This window comes from Centropristis striata, chromosome 9, assembly GCF_030273125.1.
Source record: "Centropristis striata isolate RG_2023a ecotype Rhode Island chromosome 9, C.striata_1.0, whole genome shotgun sequence".
Taxonomy (NCBI): domain Eukaryota; kingdom Metazoa; phylum Chordata; class Actinopteri; order Perciformes; family Serranidae; genus Centropristis; species Centropristis striata.
In genome coordinates, this window is record NC_081525.1 from 6,444,296 (window position 1) to 6,467,816 (window position 23,521).

The 23,521-nt window shown below is 42.0% G+C and overlaps 1 protein-coding gene across 1 annotated transcript; it reads left to right on the forward strand.

Moving 5' to 3' along the window:
* The first annotated feature begins 3,138 nt into the window (after window positions 1-3,138).
* Window positions 3,139-22,455, forward strand: igfbp3 (insulin-like growth factor binding protein 3). The gene is made up of 4 exons (XM_059341370.1): window positions 3,139-3,502; window positions 7,460-7,710; window positions 9,795-9,914; window positions 22,330-22,455. Exons 1-4 carry the CDS (start codon window positions 3,139-3,141, stop codon window positions 22,453-22,455), a joined length of 861 nt encoding a protein of 286 aa, XP_059197353.1.
* Window positions 22,456-23,521: the final 1,066 nt, after the last annotated feature.

A 23,521-nucleotide genomic window follows, 5' to 3' on the forward strand; every position in this document is an offset into this window, starting at 1 on the left:
GACTATCATGAAACATTTGTGCTGCATTAAGAGCATGTTTACCAAGTTGAAATGGATTCTGTTGATAAGAAAGGCCTTCGTTCTTTTACTGTGGAGTTGGCTGCTGAAAGGAATGTTGAATTAATTTCAAATTTGTCAGCTTGTTGGAATGTGCCATATCGTAAAGGGAAATACTGTTAAAAGAAAACACATGAGGAAGCAATCAACAAATATTTTAACAAATATTTTAAAAATTGTTTTTATTCTAAACATCCATCAAAGTTGTCAGAGCCTCTTCCTGCTTCATCTAATTCTAAGTCTAATTCTACAGTAGTTGTGCACCAAAGTTATTACAGTTTACTAAAACTAAACTAAAACCATGTGGTTTTTTATTGCACTGAAATAAAAATAAAAACTAGATTAAAAAAACAAAAAACAAAACAGTATTCTGTGTTTGCAAAACTAATTAAAACAAAACTATTTGGTGTTGAAATGTGTCAATGCAATAAGCATGAGGAGGTGTTAATGCATATGTTTATTGACAGTGAGATGTCTACACATCATAATGAAATACTGAAACTAATAAAAACTAAACTCAAACTAAACATTTTAAATTACAAACAGATATTGAAACTAGGAAACACACTCCTGAAAGTAAAACTGAATTTAAAAAAAAAAAAAAAAAATCGACAACATTGAAAAAATGGACAATGAGGGTTTATTTTTGACCGTCCAAGAATGTCGGTCCTCAGGATGACTTACTGTTACTCTTAAAAAACACCAAAACAAGATCTACTTTAATCCCACTGTAGACCAACAGAGCATTGTGGTGAACTTAAAAGACGTCCGACTGACAAAACACTAAATAACAGTGTTGTGGACATGATGCTTAGCATGTAAAATGCCGTTTTCTTGTTGTTTTTTTGTATGAAAGGATATGTAAGCCATATCGTGGTTAGTGAGCTTGGCGCATGCTGATGGTATGGCTCACATATGAATACAGCGTATGTTGACAGCAAGAACATTTTCTGCTCAAATCACTTGTGGAGGAAGGAAACAAATAAGTCTGTCCAGATCCTTTCATTGCCACAAAACCTCAAATTATAAAGTGCATTGTGCCAGTGTTACTGAGGACAGTCATCGACTTTGGGTTTCCAATTAATGATTTACGGCCTGAAATGCACTGCATTGTGGGAATGAAACACAGAGGAATGTTGACTGGGAGAGAGACGCTATAACAAAGGAGAGATTAATAACTAGAGAATATCTGTTTCCCTGAGGGGGAGAAGACAAAGGTGAAAGAGGATGTCAAGCTAGTTAAAGAAGTCAATTAAGTATCTCTTATTGTAGTTCACAGAAGCTGCAACACAGACAAGTTTAACATGTGGTTTGGGAAATGAGCCATGCAGGTTTGTGCCAGCAGTTGTCTGATTTAATTTTACCTGTCCCAAGGCAAATTGCAACACACTCTGTTCTGACTTTTAGCCCATGCTATGTCTTCTGCATTGCATGTTATCTGATCGGGCAAAAAATGTCATAAAACTTGAGATTGTCATACCAATTTAAGGCTGTTTATATATTGTCTGAAGACCGGTTTAGCAGCTACCTTCAGCCAGGGAAACAAAAACATCAGGATAGACCCTGTCAACTTTACAGTATGACAAAATAAACTGTGATCCTACTGTATTCGCACAAAGGGGGCACAGTTTCCCGGTGTCTTTTTGCTGAATTAGTTTAAACGGTAAGGGCGCTTTAGGTAAATCACACCCTGGACGCACAGGCAGACAATAAGCAAGCCAAAGGTCAGACGCGGAATATTTCAGACATGAAAAAATGCAGAAAGAGAAAAAAAAGTCAAGCAATAAGAAAACTAATCTTAGAGAGAGACATTTTCTTGCTATTCCGGTGGTGTTTCCTTACCCTCTGCTTGTTTTTCATAATGCAGTCTCAACACTTTTTCTGCTTCTGTGGTGGAAATCACACAATGGCTGATACTGATTGCTTTATTTTCTCAGTGTGTACCCCCCTCTCGCGTTTGTTATTGCAGAACAGGAGGATATGCCGGACAGGGGGGCGATGCTGAGCCTGCAGAATCTGAACATTTTCTTTCTAATAATTTCAAATCCTGTGGGGTCGAGGGGGGGCATACAGAGGAGGGAAGGTGCAGGGGGTCTGGATGCTTGCCGGTGGGACTTGTAGGAGGGGAGCGAGGGGCCGAGGCAAAGTGCCAGATCACCAGGTCTGCTCAGGGTATGTGAAAGGTGAGTGCCACTTCTCAAACTACTTGGGCGAAAGGGTCAGGTATGCATTCTGGCCTGCACGTGTGTGTGGTGGTTGGTGTTCAGACTGACGTGCATCCGAACATTGCAGCTTCTAAAAGCCAGAACAGTAAAGCGAATATTGCTTTGGCTGCACCCACCACAGAGCATGTGGTCACACACACAAGTTATATGCAAAGAAATTATTGTTCTAGTGGGTTAATGTAGCGGCCACCTACACACCTGCCCAGAGGAATGTTTTATCAGTATTGCATGTGGGGGGTACCACCAATGGTATTCACTCACATACCTTTGATGCCAGCAGGGGATGTGGCCAGTGGTGTGGAAACCTCCACAGGATTGGGAACAGTCAACACAGAAGAAATCTTCCCTGCTGCAGCACATTTCTCTTCTGGTGGAAATCTGCATGCGTGCATCTTATCTGTAAAATAAAAAAAATATCCACATTGTTAAAAGTAAGGAGTAATGTAACCACCACATTCATGCAACATGCCATCTGCTGCTCACTTTCCTGCCTGTCTTTTGACATGAGGCCAAATTTCCAGATAGAAACAAGCACCTTTTATTGTCAGAACAGGGTGAGCATGAGAGATGGACAGTTCTCAGTCAATTATTATAAGGGATTAAAAGAGTTTGAGCAGCTCTCTCTGCAGACTGGCTGGATGTAGCGGTCCCTCATATCGGGGCTCTCCGTTTACATTATTCATACGGAGGAGGGTGTGACTTGTTGGCTCTTTTTTCCGCCTGTATAAAACGAGAAGTTCGCGTAAAAGAAAATACAGATGGAGAAGGCTAGCCGGCTCGCTGTGTCACAGAGAGTCCCCTTAAGCCTACGCGACAACTCACATACTGTCCCTTTGTGACCAGCTTAATCGGCAGAATGCCCGGTCTCTGCGTGCTTTGTCTCGCCGCCGCGCTGGCTGCGTTCACCCGGCTCGCCGGCACCGTGGGGCCGGTGGTCAGATGCGAGCCGTGCGACGCCGGGGCGCTCCTGCAGTGCAAGCCGTTGCCGAAGGACTGCACGGAGCGGGTGAGGGAGCCCGGCTGCGGCTGCTGCATTACTTGCGCCCTCGGTGAGGGACAGGCGTGTGGAGTGTACACGGCGCGCTGTGGCTCCGGCTTGACCTGCCAACACCAGCCGGGGGAGAGTCGACCCCTGCAAGCTCTGCTGGAGGGACGGGGAGTGTGCTCCAGCGCTGCGTCCAAAAAAGTCAACAGCATTCTCATACCGACGCAAAAACAAGGTAAGACGCGGTATTTTTAACTGCGCTTTTTTAATGTTCTGTAGATCATCTTGTTGCTTTTTTTGTGGGTGAGTTATTTAGTTGCTTTGACAGGGATCTCTCCATGAGGTTGCTCTGTGCTGACCAGGTCTGGGGAGTTCCCTGCTCATGGAAAAAACGGTTAAGTGCGCAGTAATGGTCTTGGATGAGGTAGAGATGCTTAGCGGAATCTACTGAAGACACAAGGCACAAATAAACATGCGCAAAATGTATTCTGTGTGCTGTTTGCACAACACAATTCCGAGTCGTGGGGATTTAGAGGGGAGGCTTGACATTGCACAGTGATGTGCTCGCCTTGGTTAAACAGATCCCATAGGCTCCTGAAAGTTGAGTGGATAACACCAGCCATGGGTTGGAGGTTTACGCAGCAATTAATCGTTGCTCTCCCACCAGGCAGCCACTGATTTTCCATGTGCGCACAGCTTTGGAACAGCATGCGTAAAATGCAAAATCAAAATTAAGGAATTACAAGATTGTCGTTTGGGGGTTTGCAGATTGTTTCTTTTTTTTTTTTTTTTTTGAGGACAACACTGCTCCTTCTCTCTTCCTCCCTAACATACACACACCCACAAGCACACACTCACACACAGCCTGGCTCCCTCAAACCAATAGTTAAGGAATGCCACATACATACTGTAAGTATACAGTATTTAGCTGAGGCTGAGCGCAGACCATGTCCTTGTCTTCTGTAATGTCCTTATTTTCCTTCAAGTAAAAGCTCATGGATTTTTGTACACAGCATGAAAATATGTGCTGCTGCTTTCCTGGTCCAGGATGTGGGCCAAAACATCTCGGGTGTGTGGCAAAGAAGGGGATCAATTCCTCCTTCTCTATAAGCAACCAACACACTCAAATACACCCCGAAAGTCATTATTAATAACCCCTAGCTGTATATTTCCTCACTGCACATTAATGTCTCTGCTAATACCCAGAGATGTTATACCTGCATGGTGTTTTGTGTGAATGGATGCATGCTGCTCACACTGGTGAAACGGCACACATGCCACCTACATGTGAATACACACTGTTGTGTGTTTAGGCACTGCTGACGTCAGGCCTCCAGGAGCCTCTGTGTGTGTTTTCTTCTTCCTGGTTATTTGGTTTGGCCACAGTAATGTGTGGTGTGCAAGAACTCAGGGGTCACATTGTCATACACACACTTACACACATGCTTATGCATCCATCAGCGTGCACACACAAACTCGAGGTGTTCCTGTCACTTATGTGGTCTTTTTACATGTGTGTATCTCTATATTCAGCCTCTGATTTAAATGAAACTAATATTATGTCCACCTTATAGTTCTTCTCAGACTTGTAAAGTAGAACACAATAGATAACAGCAGTGAAACAGCTATCAATGTATGATTATTTACACTATCTCCACTACTGGAGATGTGGGGGGAAAATGTGGGAAATGATCCCAGGCGCCCCTCTCGGCCTGAGTGTGTAAATGCAGCTCAGTGGTTTCCACCACCATCAGTCCACAGCTCCAGAGCAGCCTTTCCTCCCAGACATTAACAAGCTCTCCTCACCGCAGTTTGTGCTGTTTACCCCTGTACCATTATACAAACAAATTGCGTAATGTGTTTATCTAAAACACCCCAGACTTCCTAGGGAGGTTATGTAAAAGTTTATATTGACAATAAAAAATTAATGCTTGCAGGGATCTTAAAAAAGGACTCAATATTTTTGTCCTCGGTTATGGACATTTATGTACATTTTTGCAGAAAAAAAACTGGGTTAAACAGCATCTGTTTTGTTTCTAAGGCCGTCTCGTTCTAGTCGATGCTGTTGTTGACATCCATGTTGTTATTCTAAGTTCTGGGGAGCCTGGGAGACTGTGGAGCCCCACCACGTCACTAATTGATCAGGTGGTCACGGAGAAAGGGTGGGCTGCCAGCCTGCCTGCCCACACGAGCTACACCCCAACATGCCCGTCCGCCGCCCTCACCGCAGCTCTCGAACACAAAATCTGCTTCGAGTTAACGGTTTAAAACTGTGTTTGGGTGTGTGTGAGCTGCTGCATGTGTGTTCCCATCGTCCCTCTAGCTCTTCGGGACGTCTCCAAGCTCTCGACTGTGGCCTTGTGGTGGTGTGGCTGACCGGGTGGCACATGGCGGGTAGTTTGGTCCTCTCCTATATTAGGGAGAAGTGTTTGGAGCCCCCTCCTCTCTTCCTCTCGGTCAGATGGTCCCCACTCTGTCTTTAACGATTTGACAGGAATCTTTGCCAGCGCCACAGGCTATTAATATATCTGCTCCCTCATCTCCCACTTTACCTCTTACTGCCCTAACCTCCTCCTCTTTTAGCCCCTATCCCCCCAACCTACACATATAAACACATACACAACATTTTCTTCTTCATGGCGTCCTTAAAAAGTCTTGTTTACACTCAGTTCCTCTCTGTGACTCTATCTCTGGGTCTGCATGCTGTGGAAATTTGTGGATATGAAATCGTCATGTTTCTGTTTATTACTTGGCTTCAGCTCTGGCTCCAAACAGCCCACAAGGCAATGAGCTAACTTTATTTTGTCCCTTTTAAACAGGCCTCTCTGAGGCAGTCGAGACTTCTCTGGTGTATTAGGACGAAGCAGGCATTTATCATTTTGAACTCTAATGTTTGATCAGAACAGTAAAGTCGAAACGTAGCTTAAGATTCTGAGGTTAAAAAGTAAGTTAAGAGAAAAGGTATTGACTATATTCAGGAAGTTATTACCCTGAGTTTTATCATAAGACATCATAATGAAAGCCTTTATTTTATCTGTGCAAACAAGAGGAGGGTGATTCCACTGCCTTTTCTGCATCAAGACCAAATGACAATAAGTCTAACTTAAAAACCCATTATTTACATTCATCAAACCTGAACTAGATTATCAAGTCAACTCCCAACACTGTTAAAGGTAACATATGCATTTTGAGGTTCATGTTGGTGTTTTGGGTCTCTACACATAGAACTTTATGTCCTCCTCCAGGAAAAGCCCAGTCTGCTCTGATTGGCTTGCAAGAAAAATGTGTGCACCTTTGCAAAGGTAATTCTCAAGCAGTGGGTGGAGATACCCAGATTGGGTTGCGCCAACAGAAAACTAACCAGGTTTTCTTATTTCACAGTTTGTGGATTGGGAGTGACTCCAGCTACCCAAATATATGTGCACAAGTAGGCCTGTCACAATAATTACAATATCAACTTATTGAGCTCTGCAAAAATGATCAAAGCCATGTCCATATATTGCCCAAAGTGTTTACATGCATGTTTATTTACAAAACAATGTCACCCTCATTTAACCAGAATAAACAGCAGGTTTTCCTGAGCTTCACAAGACAAAACATAGTGCCTCAGCGTTTTTTTCAGAGCTGGATTGGCAGTATATTGCCTGTTAACGGACAGATTGCTTTAAATTGTTGGGCAAATGTTTAATATTTCAGTGAAGTTTTTGTTAACAGAGCCTGAGAGTGGCTCTTGTTATCTAATTAGTATTTTTTTCACATTCAAATTCCAATGTCTGAATAGTCAGTTGCTCTATGAAAGGGTGTCCTTGTATTACTTTGCTATTATATTATCTTTATGGCTTTAATTGTCTTAAAATAACAATATGTTGTTTATCAATTATTTATGGAACAATATACTGTCCAACAAAATGTTTTGTTTACGATTGTGACAGGCCTATGCACAAGCACTGAAAAAGTTAGTTTTCTATGATGTGTCCCCTTGAAAATATATGTCCCCTTTATTTCAGATAGGTCAAACCTTTTATTCCTGCATCCGGATCACACAAGAGATGTTAGAGTAATTAAGCAGTCTGTGTTGTATTATCTAGTGCTGATTTTGACAATTTGAAGTATAGTGTTTTTTCTAGACCTAGCATCATTCATTACTTCTGTAGCATCTGAAAACTGATGACATACCTTTACCCCCCTTCAGAAAACGCTGGAAATCAGGTAGAAGAAGGCTGTGCCAACGTGACCGCGACGATGACAGTGTTGCCCGGCGTGGCGACCGTGAAAGGTGGGCACAGTCGCGGGTCGATGGACACCAGGCCTCCACTGCACAACAAGCTGATCCAGAAGGATCAGAACAAGAAGACTCAGAGCTACAAGGTGGAGTCGGTGTCCGGAGGAGCTAACATGGACGTGCACAACTTCTCCCTGGAGAACAAGAGGGAGACCGAGTATGTAAGTCACACCCAGAGGCCATGAGATTTATGTTAAACATGTAATACTTTTGGGAAAACTGTAAAATCAGAGGATCATAAAGAACGCTGCTGATGGTGACCCCAATATGACTGCTATCGAAAAAGTAGTGTGCGGGCCGTATGCGGCCCGCACACTCACTTGAAGTGGCCCACAGTACAACTACATGCATTTGAGCATGAAATCTTAAAAATGCAGTGTAAAAATGCACAAAATTACTTCTTGCAATTAATGTTGGTCTGCTGTTCTTGCACTGATGAAAAAGAAATCACAGTAAGTGTTTATTTGCTTCAAACCTTTTGTATTCCTATTTATACTGTTATACATGCATTTGAGCATGAAATATTTTAAGTCACTGCACTGTAAACATATTTAAAATTGCAGTTTCATCATATCTGGTGAAGTGCACGGTCCTATATGTGGCCCTGTGGTAGTGTCCATGAAAAATTGTGGCCCCCTCTGGCATTTAAGTTGCCCATCCCTGATATAATGTATAACATTAAATGGTAACACTATAGGCTATATAAAATGTCCCTTATGAAAAAATATAAACAAAAATTCTATTAAAAGGGGCTATTACATACGCTACCAGCCATATTTATGGTTTATTACTAGGTTGATATGATGCGTTCACGTCAACGTCAGGGGTCTGAATTTTTATATTCTGAAGTCGACTCTCATGACACTCGTTTGGAAGTAATTTATTTATATTTTCTGTCGCTAAGATTAGATGTTCACGCTGATAACAGTCACATTAAGCGTTACGGAAATTAATTAGCTAGCACATTCCTAAATGGGATTGACAGTCTTGTGTGACTTTGTGCAACGCTAAGCTAACGTTATCTATGTTGGCAGCTACTTTCACAACTGTTAGCTGTTCAGACCAGCTTTGTTTATTTGTGTCTTGACAGGATACTTTGACAGTTCTTTGGATTAAACGTTCTTTATGACCCTCTGTTAATTCAGTCTAGTGTTGCTAGTGGTATCATATTTCAAACAGCTACTTAAAGGTACCCGTGGTGTTGTAATTGTAAAGGCACTTAAGTTCATTGGGTGTCCTCATTATCTCTTTTTTTCAAAATTTAACCAACATCAGTCAATCATCACCATAAAAGACTGCAGGGACAGCAATATGCAGTATTTTATATTTGATGCCAGTGTTTTGGCTGAGTTAATTTGCCTCAATAGGCAGTTTTCACTGCATTTTAACTTGTCAAAGCCGGGTAAACACGGGTGTAATTTATGAAATTAATTATGATCATCTTATTAGTGTGTTACAGCCATTACAGTGAGCCCGTGTGCACAGTACTGGTGACCTGGCCCATGGAAATGGAACATAGATATAAATGTTATTCATTTCACCTGTGTTTAACCTGCAATAACATGTCAAAGAGATTGCTGGCATTCCATGGCACGTGGATGCAGTTGGCAAGATTGCATATTACTGTCATCCTGTGGTAGGTGGTGCGTTTGCAGCCTCGTGCATGTTGAGGAAAAACACAAGATACAAACAGTATCTGGAATCACTCAGCAAAACATTTCTCTGCAGAGCAATTTGTGGTCAAACACTCCACAGGGTACCTTAAAGTTATCAACTGTAATTTAAACAGCTTAATGTTGGTTGCATGCTGCCAAAAACTGCTTTTGCCAGAAAGTTGACATCTTATTTCAAGGATTTAACCGCTTCAACCCTGACCTAACATTGAAGTTGACGCTGCAACTTGATTTTCAGACCTGAAATACTCAATCTTGGGGATTATTGCATTAAATATGATTTTATTTTGATGTGAAGTTGCAGCATGAAACTATGCCATCCTTAGTTTTAGCGTATAAGCATCATATAGCTCATAAGGATTTGTTTGATCAAGCAGATACCAAAAAAAATGCTATCAAACAGCGTGGGAAAATTGTTTTTCGAACTTTTACAGGACATTCAGGGTTCAGGAGGTTAAGTTTTATAGGCTGTGATGTTCACCACGAACTTCTATAATTGCATGTTCTTCATGTTTGTGATTGTGTAAGGATGAGTGTGTAACACCGGCGGGGTGTGTTTGCCGTGTTGCTAGGGGCCATGTCGGCGGGAGATGGAGAGCATCCTGAGCAGTCTTAAAATCAGCAACGTGCTCAACCCGAGAGGCTTCCGCATACCCAACTGTGACAGAAAGGGCTTCTACAAGAAAAAACAGGTGAATGGCTCTCTCTGCTGTTTCATCTCTCTTTTTCCTACACACACACACACACACACACACACACACGTGTGGACATGCACATAGACCCACCGCATGCCTGAACACTTCTAAAGAAACCTCACCGACTCATCCCCCACCCACACACCCCCATCCCCACCCACACAAGCACAATCCCCCTTCTTCTTTTTTTTTGCAGCTCGGGTTGCCTTGACAGCCACATCAACACTATATTATCAGAATGGCTAATAAGCATGTATTACTCCGGTAAATGCACTGCAGCCGTCTGACTCATGCTTCACAGGAAATGAAGTCGGTCAGGTGTGTTTGTGGGTGTGTGGTGTGGGAGAGTGTGGGGGGTAGGGATGTAAGAATGTGGTCTGGGAGTGTGTGTGGCACGGTAGATGTGGCGGCAGGGGAGTGTATGTATGGCACTTGTTTGATGGCGGTAGTGTTGGTGAGGGTGTGTAGGTGTGGGGTGCTGTTGGTGAGGTAAAAAAAACAAACAGGCTGTCACTGGTTTAGTTTTTCTTCTCCGTGGTACAGCAGACTTGGGCCACCCATGGCCTGCTCATTTGTAAGACGGGGGGGAAAAACGAGGAAGCTAAAATTAATTTGGAGTTGTTCAGTGGGTGATGTGCTGACCGTAGGGGAGGAGGGGTGAGGCGGGGTTGCAGGATGGATGGGAGGTGTGGTGGGGCATTGCTGGGACATACAGCGTGACAAATTAATACCCATTTCCTGAATTTGGGAGCCTTATCGGAGGGATTCCACAGAGTGAGAGCCCGTTCTGAGAAACGCATGAGTCACAAAAAACCCCCCCACAAGCACCATGAGTCAGAGACCAACTCGAGCCATAACAGACACACACACAGGCTGACACACACACACAAAGAAAAAAAATCATTCTCTCAAATTCTTACCTCACTCTTTCCCCAAAGTGTGGTTTCGGTTGTTACTTTTATTAAAATCAGGCTCTTCCTTGTTCTTTTCCTGGATTTTATCAACAAATAACTACCGGTAAAGTGTCAGTGGTCTAAGTGTGTGTGTGTGTGTGTGTGTGTTTGCTGCAGTGTGCCAGCCCTTGTCGCCCTTTTCTCAGAGGGCCCGTGGGGTGCAGGGTGTTGTGTTAAATCCATCCGAGGGGATGTGCCTTCACGGTGTGTTGCAGAGATTTATGACCGGAAACACAGCGAAGAGGAGACCGTGTGAACCGTCTAGGGTGACAATACTGTGAAAAGAAGGGAGCAAAAGGGGGGGTGGGGGGGGGAGAAGGAGATGGGAGGGAGGAAGGGCTGAGGGGGTTGATGGTTAAACGACTGAGCAGAGGAAAAAGGGGCATAACCATACACATGATACTCAAGCTGTCTTAGCATCTTAAAGTGTTCCCGCACCTGAAATCTTTTAATGTCATATACTCATGAAGTGTTGAAAGGTGGCAGATAAAAGCTATTGGTTTCATCTTTCATTTATTTCCCTTCCACCAAGTCATACACGGAATTAACTGGCAGCTAACACACCTTTTCAACCAAGTAGTTCCAGGAAGAAAGGATCTGAGAAAGAAGAACCTGAGTGATGCTGGATATTTGGCGTTGATGCTGATAATGTTATTAGGAAGTAAACATGTTGGCCGAAATAGTATAACATTTCCGTTACCTGCTTGTCAACGGATTGTAAGTCGGAGTGCGCTCTGTTGGAAAAACTATATGATGACGCCACTTCTAAAGTACCCAAACATCTTTTTGCAGTATGTTCTGTAAAAAAAAGTTTTCATATGGGAGCATAATAGGTTGGGCCGATTTGAAACCGATTTTTCAAACCGGTTTGACATTAACACTGAGCCAGACTGGTATACTGGTTGGAGCAGGTTTAGTTTTTTTTTTTTTTTTAGACTAATTCTTCTTTGCCCTTTTGTCTCGTCACCTCAAAAAACACATCTTCCTCCTTACCAACCTCTACCATACTGATCTGCCACATGTCTGCATCCAGCGAGGTTACCAAATCAATGCCCGATGGTGTCATTCTCCAGGACAGATTAAAAAAAACAACCTAAAATGCTAAAAAGGGTCATCAAATATACTTTGGTGATACCTTTTCAGCACAGGTTGGGGGGTTGGGGCGTTCTTTTTAATTTGCGAGAATGTAATAACAAATACCAGTTTAGCAACTGGACCAGACCTCCAGAATTGGAAATTGATCCAACTTTAGTACATATCAGACATTTATGCCGATTTACAACAAACTTTTATGCCGATTTACACCGGGCATTACATGCCAATACCAATACATCTGTGAAAGACCAGTGTCAGCTGATAAATTACCTGACCAATATTTTCGTCGGGCTCTTATAGTAGGTATAATAAGAATTATACCCAAGGCCTTTTTGTGCAATAGTTTTACACACAAAGAAACAGTAACAGAATCGTGGAGACTTGTGAGGAGTCTCAGTCCCACTGCTATTGTTTTAACCCAATTTGTACTCGACATGGTAATATTAGCAGCAGCCAGTACGTGATATTAAGTACTGCAGACTTAATGTCACGTACTGGTCTCTGATCAAATAGCTGCAGAGCTACCAGAAAGTAGTTACTCCGGAGACTTGATGGGCTGGGTCCAACACTGGAAACAGGTTCGTTGGGTCAAAATGCAGTAAGAGAAAAAATGTTTGTGGATTCCTGGAAAAGAAAAGCACCTGTGGTTGAATTAGATTCATGTTGATTAAGATTGATTCGAGTGGTTTTCACAGCGTGAAAGGATCAACATGATTGAAGTTGTGAAACTACTACAGAAGTATAATTAGCTTATTTGGTATGTTGTAGACATACTGTGTTCTGCCAAAATATGGCGGTACACACACTGCTGCCATTTGTAGATCCTCACATTTGTCACTTGTGACTAAGTTGGCCTGGTGGGTTGTTCAGCTGCTCACTGTGCGCGCTTCATTCAGCCATGTTTTCAATTGCAGAGTAGCTGATGAAGACTGAGCTGCGCTTAAAACAAAATAGTTTGTACAATGTTTCATCTGACCAGATCTGAAGGGATTTTATAGTGTTTATAGCTGTTCAGAGCGCCCACACACAAAGATGAGCTGAAAAGCGTGCTGTGAAATCCTGCAGTCTTCCCCAACTACACTCCTGATCAATTGCCATGTGAGGCCAAGTTGATTGGCAGTTTTTTACAAAGTTATAGAAATTGTCTCATACTTTTCCACTCAGAATGACTTGCTTAACGAAAAGGGATACCTTACCGATCTGTCTTGTCACTAGGGTTGTCAAAAGTATCGATACTCAAAAAAGTATCGATACTAAAACGTTGTATCCGGATACAATACTCATTTTCAAAAGTATCGAGTATCTGAAGCTTGTTATCATAGTTGCAGTTTCTTTTTGCACAACTGTTTTTTATTATAAATATTTAACCTGTGGTTCTGTTAATTTTTACATGTTGCATTTTTCTTGTTAACCCTTAATAGGGCACACATTGAAATACTTGCAAATTCCAAATTTCAACCCTAGAAAATATTGGAGGATATTACATACTGTCAGAATGTGTAAAAAAAACATACAGACCCGGGGGAGGGGGGTAATATTTTGAGAAAAAAGTTCATGAGATTAAGGTGGTGAATCTGTGAATCTTTTTTCTTGTGAATCTGCAACTTTTTTGTGCAGATTTGCCACTTTAGTCTAGTAAATTTGCAACTTTTTTCTCAAAATATTATTTTATTTATTACTCATTTATTACTCATTTTAGATACCCGCTGAAGTTACCAAAGTTCTTAGCCTGGTAAAGGGTTAATAAAAATATTTCTGTTAAATTTTGGGGTCTTTGTTTTTATCCTTGTGGTATCGAAAATGGTATCGAGTATCGAATATTTGACTGAATAGTGACAGTAGAATGTATCCACCAGAAAAACTTTGGTAGTACTGTTTTCACCCAGGAGTTATTCTTGTGTTATTTTGTGATTCTCATCTCATTATTATCTTGTGATCTTGTGAATCCAGCTGCTGCAAATATCTTGATTTTGCCAAGGAGGAGGAAAGTGAAGTAGGAGGAGTTATTCTCTTAACAACAAAACTTGTAACACTTGAAATTATGGTTGTCAAGAATCTTAAAACTTCCATTTTGAAAGTATTTTAGTGTTCCCCTTTAGACTCTTTTCAAATTGATTTTAAAACATTTGTTTATTGAGTTTGCAGGACAGTGACTGTATCGTCATATACACCGTTACACTGATGCAAGCTTATATACATATATCATGATTTTGGCCATACTGCCCACCCCTAACGCAGAGCTGGTTGAAAATCAGCAAAGTACTTTACTCGGTTGTTGGAAGAGCTTTATTTATTTTCCACTTAGAATACTTTTCATCATTGGAAGAATCCATTGTAATGGATAAAACTTTAAACAAACACTTTTTAAGACTGCATTAGGTGAGTTTTGATACCAGAAGGATTGATAAGTGGTAGAATATTGTTTTAAGGGTTCAACTATCACGTAGAAAAAAGTCACATGCATGTGTGTGTGTATGTGTTGCTTTCAGTGTACATGTTGCTGGTAATATGAGTGCCCCAGCACTGTAGGAGAAGGTTGAGTGAGTGTACCTCGGCTACAGAGAAACCTATTTTTAGCAACAGTTATATGAATTGGCCCAGTATCCCAGTTCAGGCCATGCATGCCCAACACTGACCCACTCATTACACCCCTCAAAGTCTCACTCTCACTTTTCCTCTCTCTCTCTCTCTCTCTCTCTCTCTCTGTCTCTCTTATTCATCATTTCACCCACCCATCATTACCCCCATTGTGCCCTGCCTACAGTCATCTACCCGTCTTTTGTTCTGCCTGCCCGCTCCATCATTCTGTCCATCGTGCCCTTCCGCCCACCTGGCTTTTCCTTCCTTGTTTGGCCAGGAATCACCCAGCAGAGGGTTGTGAATGGGACGACAGTGTCTGCGTCTCTCTGTGTACTCTTTCAGAGTTTAGTATGTGTGTTGAGAGGAAGAGGAGGAGGATGAAGAGGCAGTGGGTTAAGGCCAGGTGCCTGCGTATCCCTTATCCCTCCTCCCTCACTGGGTCCTGACAGTGCCAGGCCCATAAGGACTGACTTATTGAGCGTGACTCAGAAGGATCTGTGGAAACGTACACACTGACCACAATGGCTTTATAATAACTGGCCAACCTTTGGGGACCCAGACAGCTATTTTCACTCTGTCTCTCTCCCTCGTTCTGTTCCCTTCCTGGATTTCTAATCCACCTCGCCTTCCTTCTCACTTGGGGATATGGAGTCTTTAATTTTGCCATGGCTGTTGCATAATATATGGAGTGATACTTTTCAATACCACTACCAGTACAACATGGGTGTTTCCAACCTGGTCTCACAGAAATCCGTGAAATAGCCACGGATTTCGCTTAACTCAAAATCCGTGGAATAGCCACGGAATCACTCAAATTTCCGTGAAACTGACACGGATTTCGCTACAATGCAAGTTAATGACAGTCATATCCCGTGGCTATTGGTTTGTTCCAAGTCACGTGACTTTCAAGGTCCCAGCGGTCAGAACAAAAAACATGGCGGACAGTTCTCTAATTTTTAGTGAAAAATCAATATTTTGACTTAGTTTCTGCATAAAAATGGATTTTGATCACATTTGTAGCGAGAAATATATGTTTTATTTTCTAAATATTCACTCAGTGAATGTACATAATCACTTTGTATGTTGGAATAGCCACGGGATATGACTGTCATTAACTTGCATTGTAGCGAAATCCGTGTCAGTTTCACGGAAATTTGAGCGAATCCGTGGCTATTTCACGGATTTCTGTGAGATCATGTTGGTGTTTCTGTACTTTGTCAATGCCGTACTTTGAGAGTATGACATGTTTTCGACTAATCCCCTTTCATTATGCTAATTTAAATGCATAAGTGTATAATACTGTAACACAAGCACCTGTGCAAAGATTTTAAAGTTTTATGTTATGATTTAGATCAGAAAATATCTCATCAAAGAATAAGTTTCCAGAAATCTGCCCAATCATTTAGCCACAGCTTCCGATACTGTTCGATAGTTGATTATGCATATTCAGAAGTACTGAGGTATGCTACCCCTTCATGATATAATGCTCAGGGTTCATTTACTGCAATGCAAATTTTATAATCTAACAATGTCGGCAGGGGTTTGCACTATACACGGGAACTTGGTGAACATGCAAGTGTATGCACATATGCACTGTTTTTTTTGTGTGTCCTCCCTTTAGGAACCCAAACATATTCAATTCAATTTAAAACAACCAAAGTGCACCCAGCAGAGTGCAGATCTCCACCTGGCTTTGAGAATCTCCTGCATAGCTTAGCTCTGACACACACTACCTGAAAAGTTTTTTGCTTGTTATCTTGAAGACAAATCTGATGAAGCTTGAATTCAGACTTTTTACACATCAGCATCATGTTGTAGTTATTTCTGCATTCTTTTAATTAATTTATTGCAGTTACATCGCGGTAAAATCCGTTTTTTTTTGGTTCATGCCACTATAGAAGCAACATACTGGCAGTCATGAAGATGCAGTTCCTGGAGATGGCTATGAAATTTACTGAGCTGTGTGCACCTTTGGATGATAATATTCATCATAGCGAATGGTTTTCCAATTTTGGACTTTCACAACATGTCCAAATCACCAATAGTGGTTATTTTGGCCCCATTTGATGGCAGTGTTGTTTAGAGTTTTTAGCTTAGCTAATTGCTGGAAAAGCCTTTGAAATGTAACTGAAGTAGTTGTTAACAGGAGTGATTTAGCATTCAGTTTAAAAAGCATAAAAAAGTCACTAAAACAGGTTTATAAAAAAATTGTGAATCACTGCAACTGTGGCAGGATCTTGAGCGTACAGTCCAAAATGCAAAAAGATTGCAGACTGGTCGTTATTGGATTTGCTATTGATTAATTTTCTGTTGATTGATAATTGACAAATGATGTCCCCAGTAAAAAAGTGTCCTCTTCTTCCCCTGAAAGTCTTCCACCACCTTCAGTCTCAGATCACATTGATTCTTTAGGCTCTTATTTTAAAGTTTGTGTGGCTCCATTCTTTTTAAACAAACACAAATTATTCTGGGGACTTTTTCTGTTCACTGGGACTCTCATTAAACTTTTTTTTTATTTTTTATTTTTCGAAAAAGCAATATCCTGCAGCTACTCCCAATGCACTTACAAACACTCACACACAGATGCACCCTCTTTCACACGAGTATATATACGTGCGCCCCTATACACACACACATTGCATTTTACGAGCTTGTGTTTATCCTGTGGTCTGACCAGGCTCTTTTTAATGTCCGTGAAGCCCAGCGGCGCTGCTATTAGCTATAAAGACCGGCATCACAAGAGCACGCATTCATACGCACAACACACACGCATACACACCCCATAAAGGTAGCATTATGAATGTGCGGGGTGGATGAAATGGGCTTTTTTAGTGACGGCCATGTGGACCACGCAGGGCCAGCGTCGAGGCTGTAAGGCTGAGAATATGGGGCAGGAGGTCTGAGCTGACCCCTGAGCTGAGCTTCAGACTCAGGTTAAGGGAGTACCCCTCCAAAAAACCATCAACTACTCACCTCTCTTTGCTTAAAAGGTGAAAAACAGCTTGGATTTAGTATCGATACAGCAGATTCCTAAAGCATCACATACATTTCATGGCACAAAAAGGATCAAAATCTCCACAGAAACTTGTAAAAATATAAATGTTACTGCGGCATAATTCATTTCACCTCTGTCTGTTTGTATGCTTGTGTTTCAGATTGAGCCTGACCAATAAATTGTCAGGAAATTGTAGTACGGATATGTCTGAAGTAACCCTTTATTTAGATGTCTCACTCACTAAATAGCTTGCTCACAAATTAAGGACGTCACATAAGTAAACATGTGTTAATGCATTGTATGTGTGTTTACATTTTGACAGTAAAGTGTTGCTATGCACTTACCACTTAGCTCTGTAGATCAGATAGATCTGATAGACAGTTGCCGACGTCGCGCCATATCAGCAAGTTTTCAAATCAGACTGATAAATGAGCCTATTAATGGCTTTTATCAGACTGCAGTCTATTGGTGAATATTAAAAAATTACATTTTACTTCAATTGTTTGCCGTTTTACTCACAAACAGCAGCAGCTTTCAAACAAATAAATGGAAAGGCTCCAGCCCCCCGCAACCCAAATGTGAATAAGCAGTTAAGAATAATGAATGAATGAATGAAGGAAATGAATGAAGTGCAACATTTGGAAACTTAAGTAAAGAAGCATGCAAATAGAAACACAGTAACAGTAACAGTTTCCATTCCATCTATCGGTTTACATCTGTCACTCGTGACTATGTTTGCTGACACTAATGACGAATAATAATAAAAATAATAATAATAATAATAATAATAACTAGAACATTTCTAAAGAAATTTTGAGTGTGCTTGACTCTGGCCCGTGACTCTCACCTATGGCCAGTTGGCGGCCACCAATCAGAGCAGAGTGTATGTGTATGTGCGACCAAAACTCCGGGAGGAGTCGACTGGAAAAAACACGGAAGAAATGGAAAAATAAAATCTAGGATTTAGCCCGGTGAATAGTATATAGTGTGCTCTTTCAAGCACACTCAATAATGAACAGCTAACCATGCTATACCCATATTTGGACATTTTTATGAAAATACGATGGTCAGCTATTAAGTGTAGGTTCAAGAGACGTTTTTTGCGAAATCATGAATGTAGTTGGGACAAAGATAAACAAAATGACTGAGGAAAAGTTTAATATGCTGCACTAACGGTTTAATAAGTTTCTTCTGATGCATTTATTCTGCAAAATAGATCACTACCAGAATCTATTGTCAAAACAAGCTGCAAACTAATAACAGCCACATTTGTAGATAGATTAATGGTGGATTATCCTTTTAAGATGCCAGGATCTGTTTGTTTAAATAAATGAGTTTAATGCAAAAAATGATGTTTTGAACAAAAAGTTGAAAACCTTCATTACATTACATTACATGTCATTTAGCAGACGCTAAATCTGCGTTAGGTTGTTGAAAGTGACATCCAATCCTCAACGGATGTTTGGCTGTCTTTGGCTTTCTCCTACAGTGTGTGTGTGCATGTGTGTGTGTAGATTGAAGCAGTAAAGAAAGGATTGCTTGAGATGACTGCTAATAGTTCACAGATGAAAGAGAGACTGAGCGAAAATTCAAAGGTAGCCAAGCAACAGGGGAATGCACACATGCACATTTTGCTCTTCCTCTCCCTTCCGCCTCTCCTTTGGCTTTTCAACCCTCCCATACACACACACACACACACACACACACACACACACACACACACACACACACACACACAGGCACATACAGGACTCCATCATCATTAACCAGAGCAGAGGAACACAATGTTAAGCTCCTCTCCGCAGTCTCGTCCACTGGGTCAGGGCTAAAATAGAAGCTGGCCGCAGACTCAGACGATGGCACTGTGAGGGGGAATGGAGGGAAGAGAAGAGAGAGAGAAAACAGAGTCAGAAGAGGAAGAAGAGGAGAAGGAGGAGGAAGAGGAAGAGAGGCAGGAGGAAAACCAAAAAGAATCCCTCGTGTGTGAGAATGGGGCGTGTTGGGCTGCGTACTTGTCCCCAGACTGCTGCAGTAGTTGTTGGCGAGGTATTTTAATAGGCCTCTGTCTCTATAAAGCTGCCTTTGATCATGCACTCAGGCTGCACGTGGATGTCGACTACGCCGGAAACAGACACCTGGTCACACTCTAAAACCTGTCTGTCTGTCTGCCCCTGTGTCGCTGCACAGCTGCCTACAGTGCAGTCTGTTAGTATTAGAGGAAAGGTTAGTTTTGGCTCTGCTCCCCTGGGTTTTAAATGAAAAATAAATTACTTTGAGATTAACCCTCTGAATCCCTTTAAAAAAAATGCCAAAAATTCCCCTTTTATTGTAGAAAGAAACTGTAAAAACTCAGACAGTCCTTGAATCAGCCATCGGTTACGAACGTTTCCATTAGCAATAGTAACCAAAAGGATGCTTAAGATTGTGTTATTTTCTTTCAAAATTACTTTATTGTTATTCTTCTCGTCACCAAACCGTTAATAATGATAACCAAATCCTGTTAAAAACATTAAATTCTGCGCTCCTCAGCGACACTGTGACTCCATGATTGATTCTGCTGAGATGAGAGGAGAGGCTGTAAGATGCAGTTGTAAAAATGCAAATAGTTCAATTTGTATAACATGTAGAGACCCATTCCCCCCCTCCCCCAATATTCATGACACTGAATAATTTTCAGGTCTAATTTCAGGGTGTTTACATCCACATCTGATAAGCTTTGCAGAACTTTGCAGTACAGTCCTTTTTCTGCAGCCTTCTGGGGTAAAGTGCTACAAAACCTGCACTGTTCGCCGTCACTCCTCGACAGCAACATACGCAGTTTAGCAGCAACACATATGCCTGTTTTCAGTTATATTAGCATTTTGTGAAAACCCACCTTCGTGGTTAAGGTCTAGTCATAAACTGTTGTTGCCACAGTTCTTGAGCCTTAAGTTTGGAATTTGCCATTCTTCTTGTCATCTTGTTTTTTTGTGGTCTTGTTTGGGCGAGAAGTTGAAGTGATTATTTTCTGTTTTCTTTACTCTTTTATGACAGTAAATTAAATATCTTTGAGTTGTGGACAAGACGAGACATTTCAGGGCATCATCATCTACATTTTCAACCATTTTCTGACAACAACTAATAGATTAATCGTGAAAATAACTGACATATTAATCAACTAACTCAATTAAGTAACTTAAAACTCTCCGAGTTTCAAGAGTCTTCTAATTCAAACGAGAACAACAAACACTATTTAAGTCTGAATGCAGTTTTTTAATAACTTCCTGTGTGATGGATTATTTCTGATTCTGTTCATGTCTCACTACAGATTTCAAACACTAAAGAAAGTCTTATTGTGAAAGGACTTCTGTGACTGAATGTTTAGTTTTTATTTATTTATTGAAGCAGAAAGTCAGTTTCTGTGGCCACCACGGCATGTCGGCACGTTTAAGATTTAAAAAACAAATTGTTTTTCATATTTTATAGAAAATAATGGCGACTGATGGCTTGCTGGTGAGGCAAAACTACAGATTTGGTCTTTAAATCCAGTGTTTCAATTGAAATCCAGTGTTCTCGTGTGCAGAACCAAACGCTGTATATTTACCCATGGTCTAGCTTTACCGTATGCACTGTGCAGAGAGGCAGACAGTGTCTCTGTGCCGGCTGGTCACCTCGCTGCTCTGTCACAACTCGCCCCGAGGGAAGACGACGGTAAAGAGGAGGAGTATTTAGAGCTAGAGTTCAGCCTGGCCCGACTGATTGTGCCGTTTCACGTGAACCCCAAATGTAGCTCATAAAGTTGCCACTATACAAGGCAACTATCCCCTGCAGAACACCCGATAGTACTGCATGTGTGTGTGCAAGCAGGTGGGGGGTATGGATACGTACAGTAGATGCAACTCTTGTTTGTGTGCGCCTACATGTTTGTTGATGTGTGTTTATGTGCACACATGCACTCGGGCTTGGGCTCGTGCACGTGCGGACCATAATCAGCTCCAGATGATTTTGAGTGTCTGCCAGTTTCCCAGAATAGCAACGCTGGTTTCCTTGCAGCCCTCCAACTGGCCTTGGCAAATATTTTAGCAACTCCATGTTTACCTTCACACTCCTTCACTCTCACTCACTCAGTGCGTTCCTCATTCCCTGCCCCTCTCTATCGAAAATAATCTGCTTTTTCATCGTTTACCCCCATTGGTCGGTGGCACAGAAGCCTGATAAGTAAACAGCTCATAGAAGGGACAAACTCAACAGCATGCTGGCTGCACATGGACGCCCGAGCGAGGCTCTCCCACTCTGATCTTGATACATTTATTATTGTCTTTCACGAGGCGAGCAGCTGCATCATCTGCAGTGTTTATCTCTGGTAGTTTCTGCACATAAAAGCTGGAACACAGCTCCAGACAGCAGGGCATTCCTCTCCATGATCGATGAGATGTTTGTCTTATTAGAGAGTTCTGCTGAGGCATGACGTGGCCTCCTGACAAACATCCAAAATCTAAAAGCCAACAGGGAGAGATAGAGTCTTACTGTAACACATGCATGCACATTGAAGGTGGTGTTGATAAAGCTCTGTCAGGGTAATTCCTCACCTTGGAAACACTAATCTGTTTTCACAATGTGTGTCAAAGTGATAAGTCCTCTGTTGCTTTCCAGTCTTCCTGCGGTGTCGCGACTAAAGATGAAAGTCAGAGCTGGTTGAGTGATGTTTGGTTGGTGCCACCTGTCTGTGCAGAACATTGCACATGTTCATCTTTGCACAGTGTAAGCACACAAGTACTTAAACTTCTTCTCTACCTCTTTATTTTTGCAGTGCCGTCCATCCAAAGGCAGGAGGCGGGGCTACTGCTGGTGTGTGGACAAATACGGGCAGCCTCTGCCCGGCTACGACGGCAGGGAGCGGGGCGAGACGCAATGCTACAACCTGGAGAGCAAATGAGAGGACGAAGGGGACGATGAGTGGACGGCGAGAGAGGAAGACAGAAAATAAGAGGGGTGGGGAGCGGGGAGAAAGACGGAGAGAAAGAGAAAGAGCCCACTTTGCTCTTGCACGTAGTTTTATGTAAACATTTGAAGGGGCTCTAGACCTTTTTTGATTACAGGTCCCATATCTGTCTGAGAGTTGGGGAGAGGAAAAGGGGGAGGGGAGGGGGAAGGGGTGGAGCACAGCCTCAGCAACCGGCCAAGCCTCCTGTCCATCACAGCTATCTGTCCTGTGCTTAGGGAACCTTTATCCTTTCTTAAACAACAAACAAACAAACAATTAAGCTGAAAGCTGAGAGAGAAGGGGAAGAAAGAGAGAATCCTACCATCTGCACTATTCTTTTAGAGAGAGAGGAAGGAGGGACTTTTCCACTCACTTTAAAGAGGACTTGTTTGTGACTGTGACCCGAAAAAAAACGCACCACCACCGTTTCTATTGTGTGTGTCTGTCTGTGAGTGTGTAACCGCAAGTTTGTGTGTGCGTCTTAATGTGTGAGCACCTGCATAACATACATGTGCACAGCTGCATGTCTGTGCAAAATGGTGTGTGAGTGTGCGCTTTCCCAAAAAGTGTTTATTTGTGTAAATACTGTATGTCACTAAGCTCAGTTTAGAGACTGCCCGACCCCAGCCCCCTGCCCCATTAAACAATGCAGAAAAAAAATAATAAAACACTCTCTGGCTCAGGATCCATTTTGAAGTGAAGGTTATGGGATGGCAGGGCTTTGGCTTCCAGCAATATGGGCCCTCCTTGCTGCCTCTGGCTTGTCCCTTGTCCTGATATTGGGAAGGGAACAGAGGCAAACCATGCCGTTACAGTGCCTTAAACAACAGATCTTTCCATTCCTCTCCTCCCCTTCAACCCCGTGGCCCTCGATTAAAGGAATACTTCACTGAAAATCTACCCTTTGAGCATTAAATACTGCTTGGAGTGAAATGCGGCTATGAAATATGTTAGCTAACAAGCAGTGGGAGTAGGTTAAATTCACAGCAGCTGTAACAGATTTGAGGTGTAATCTTGC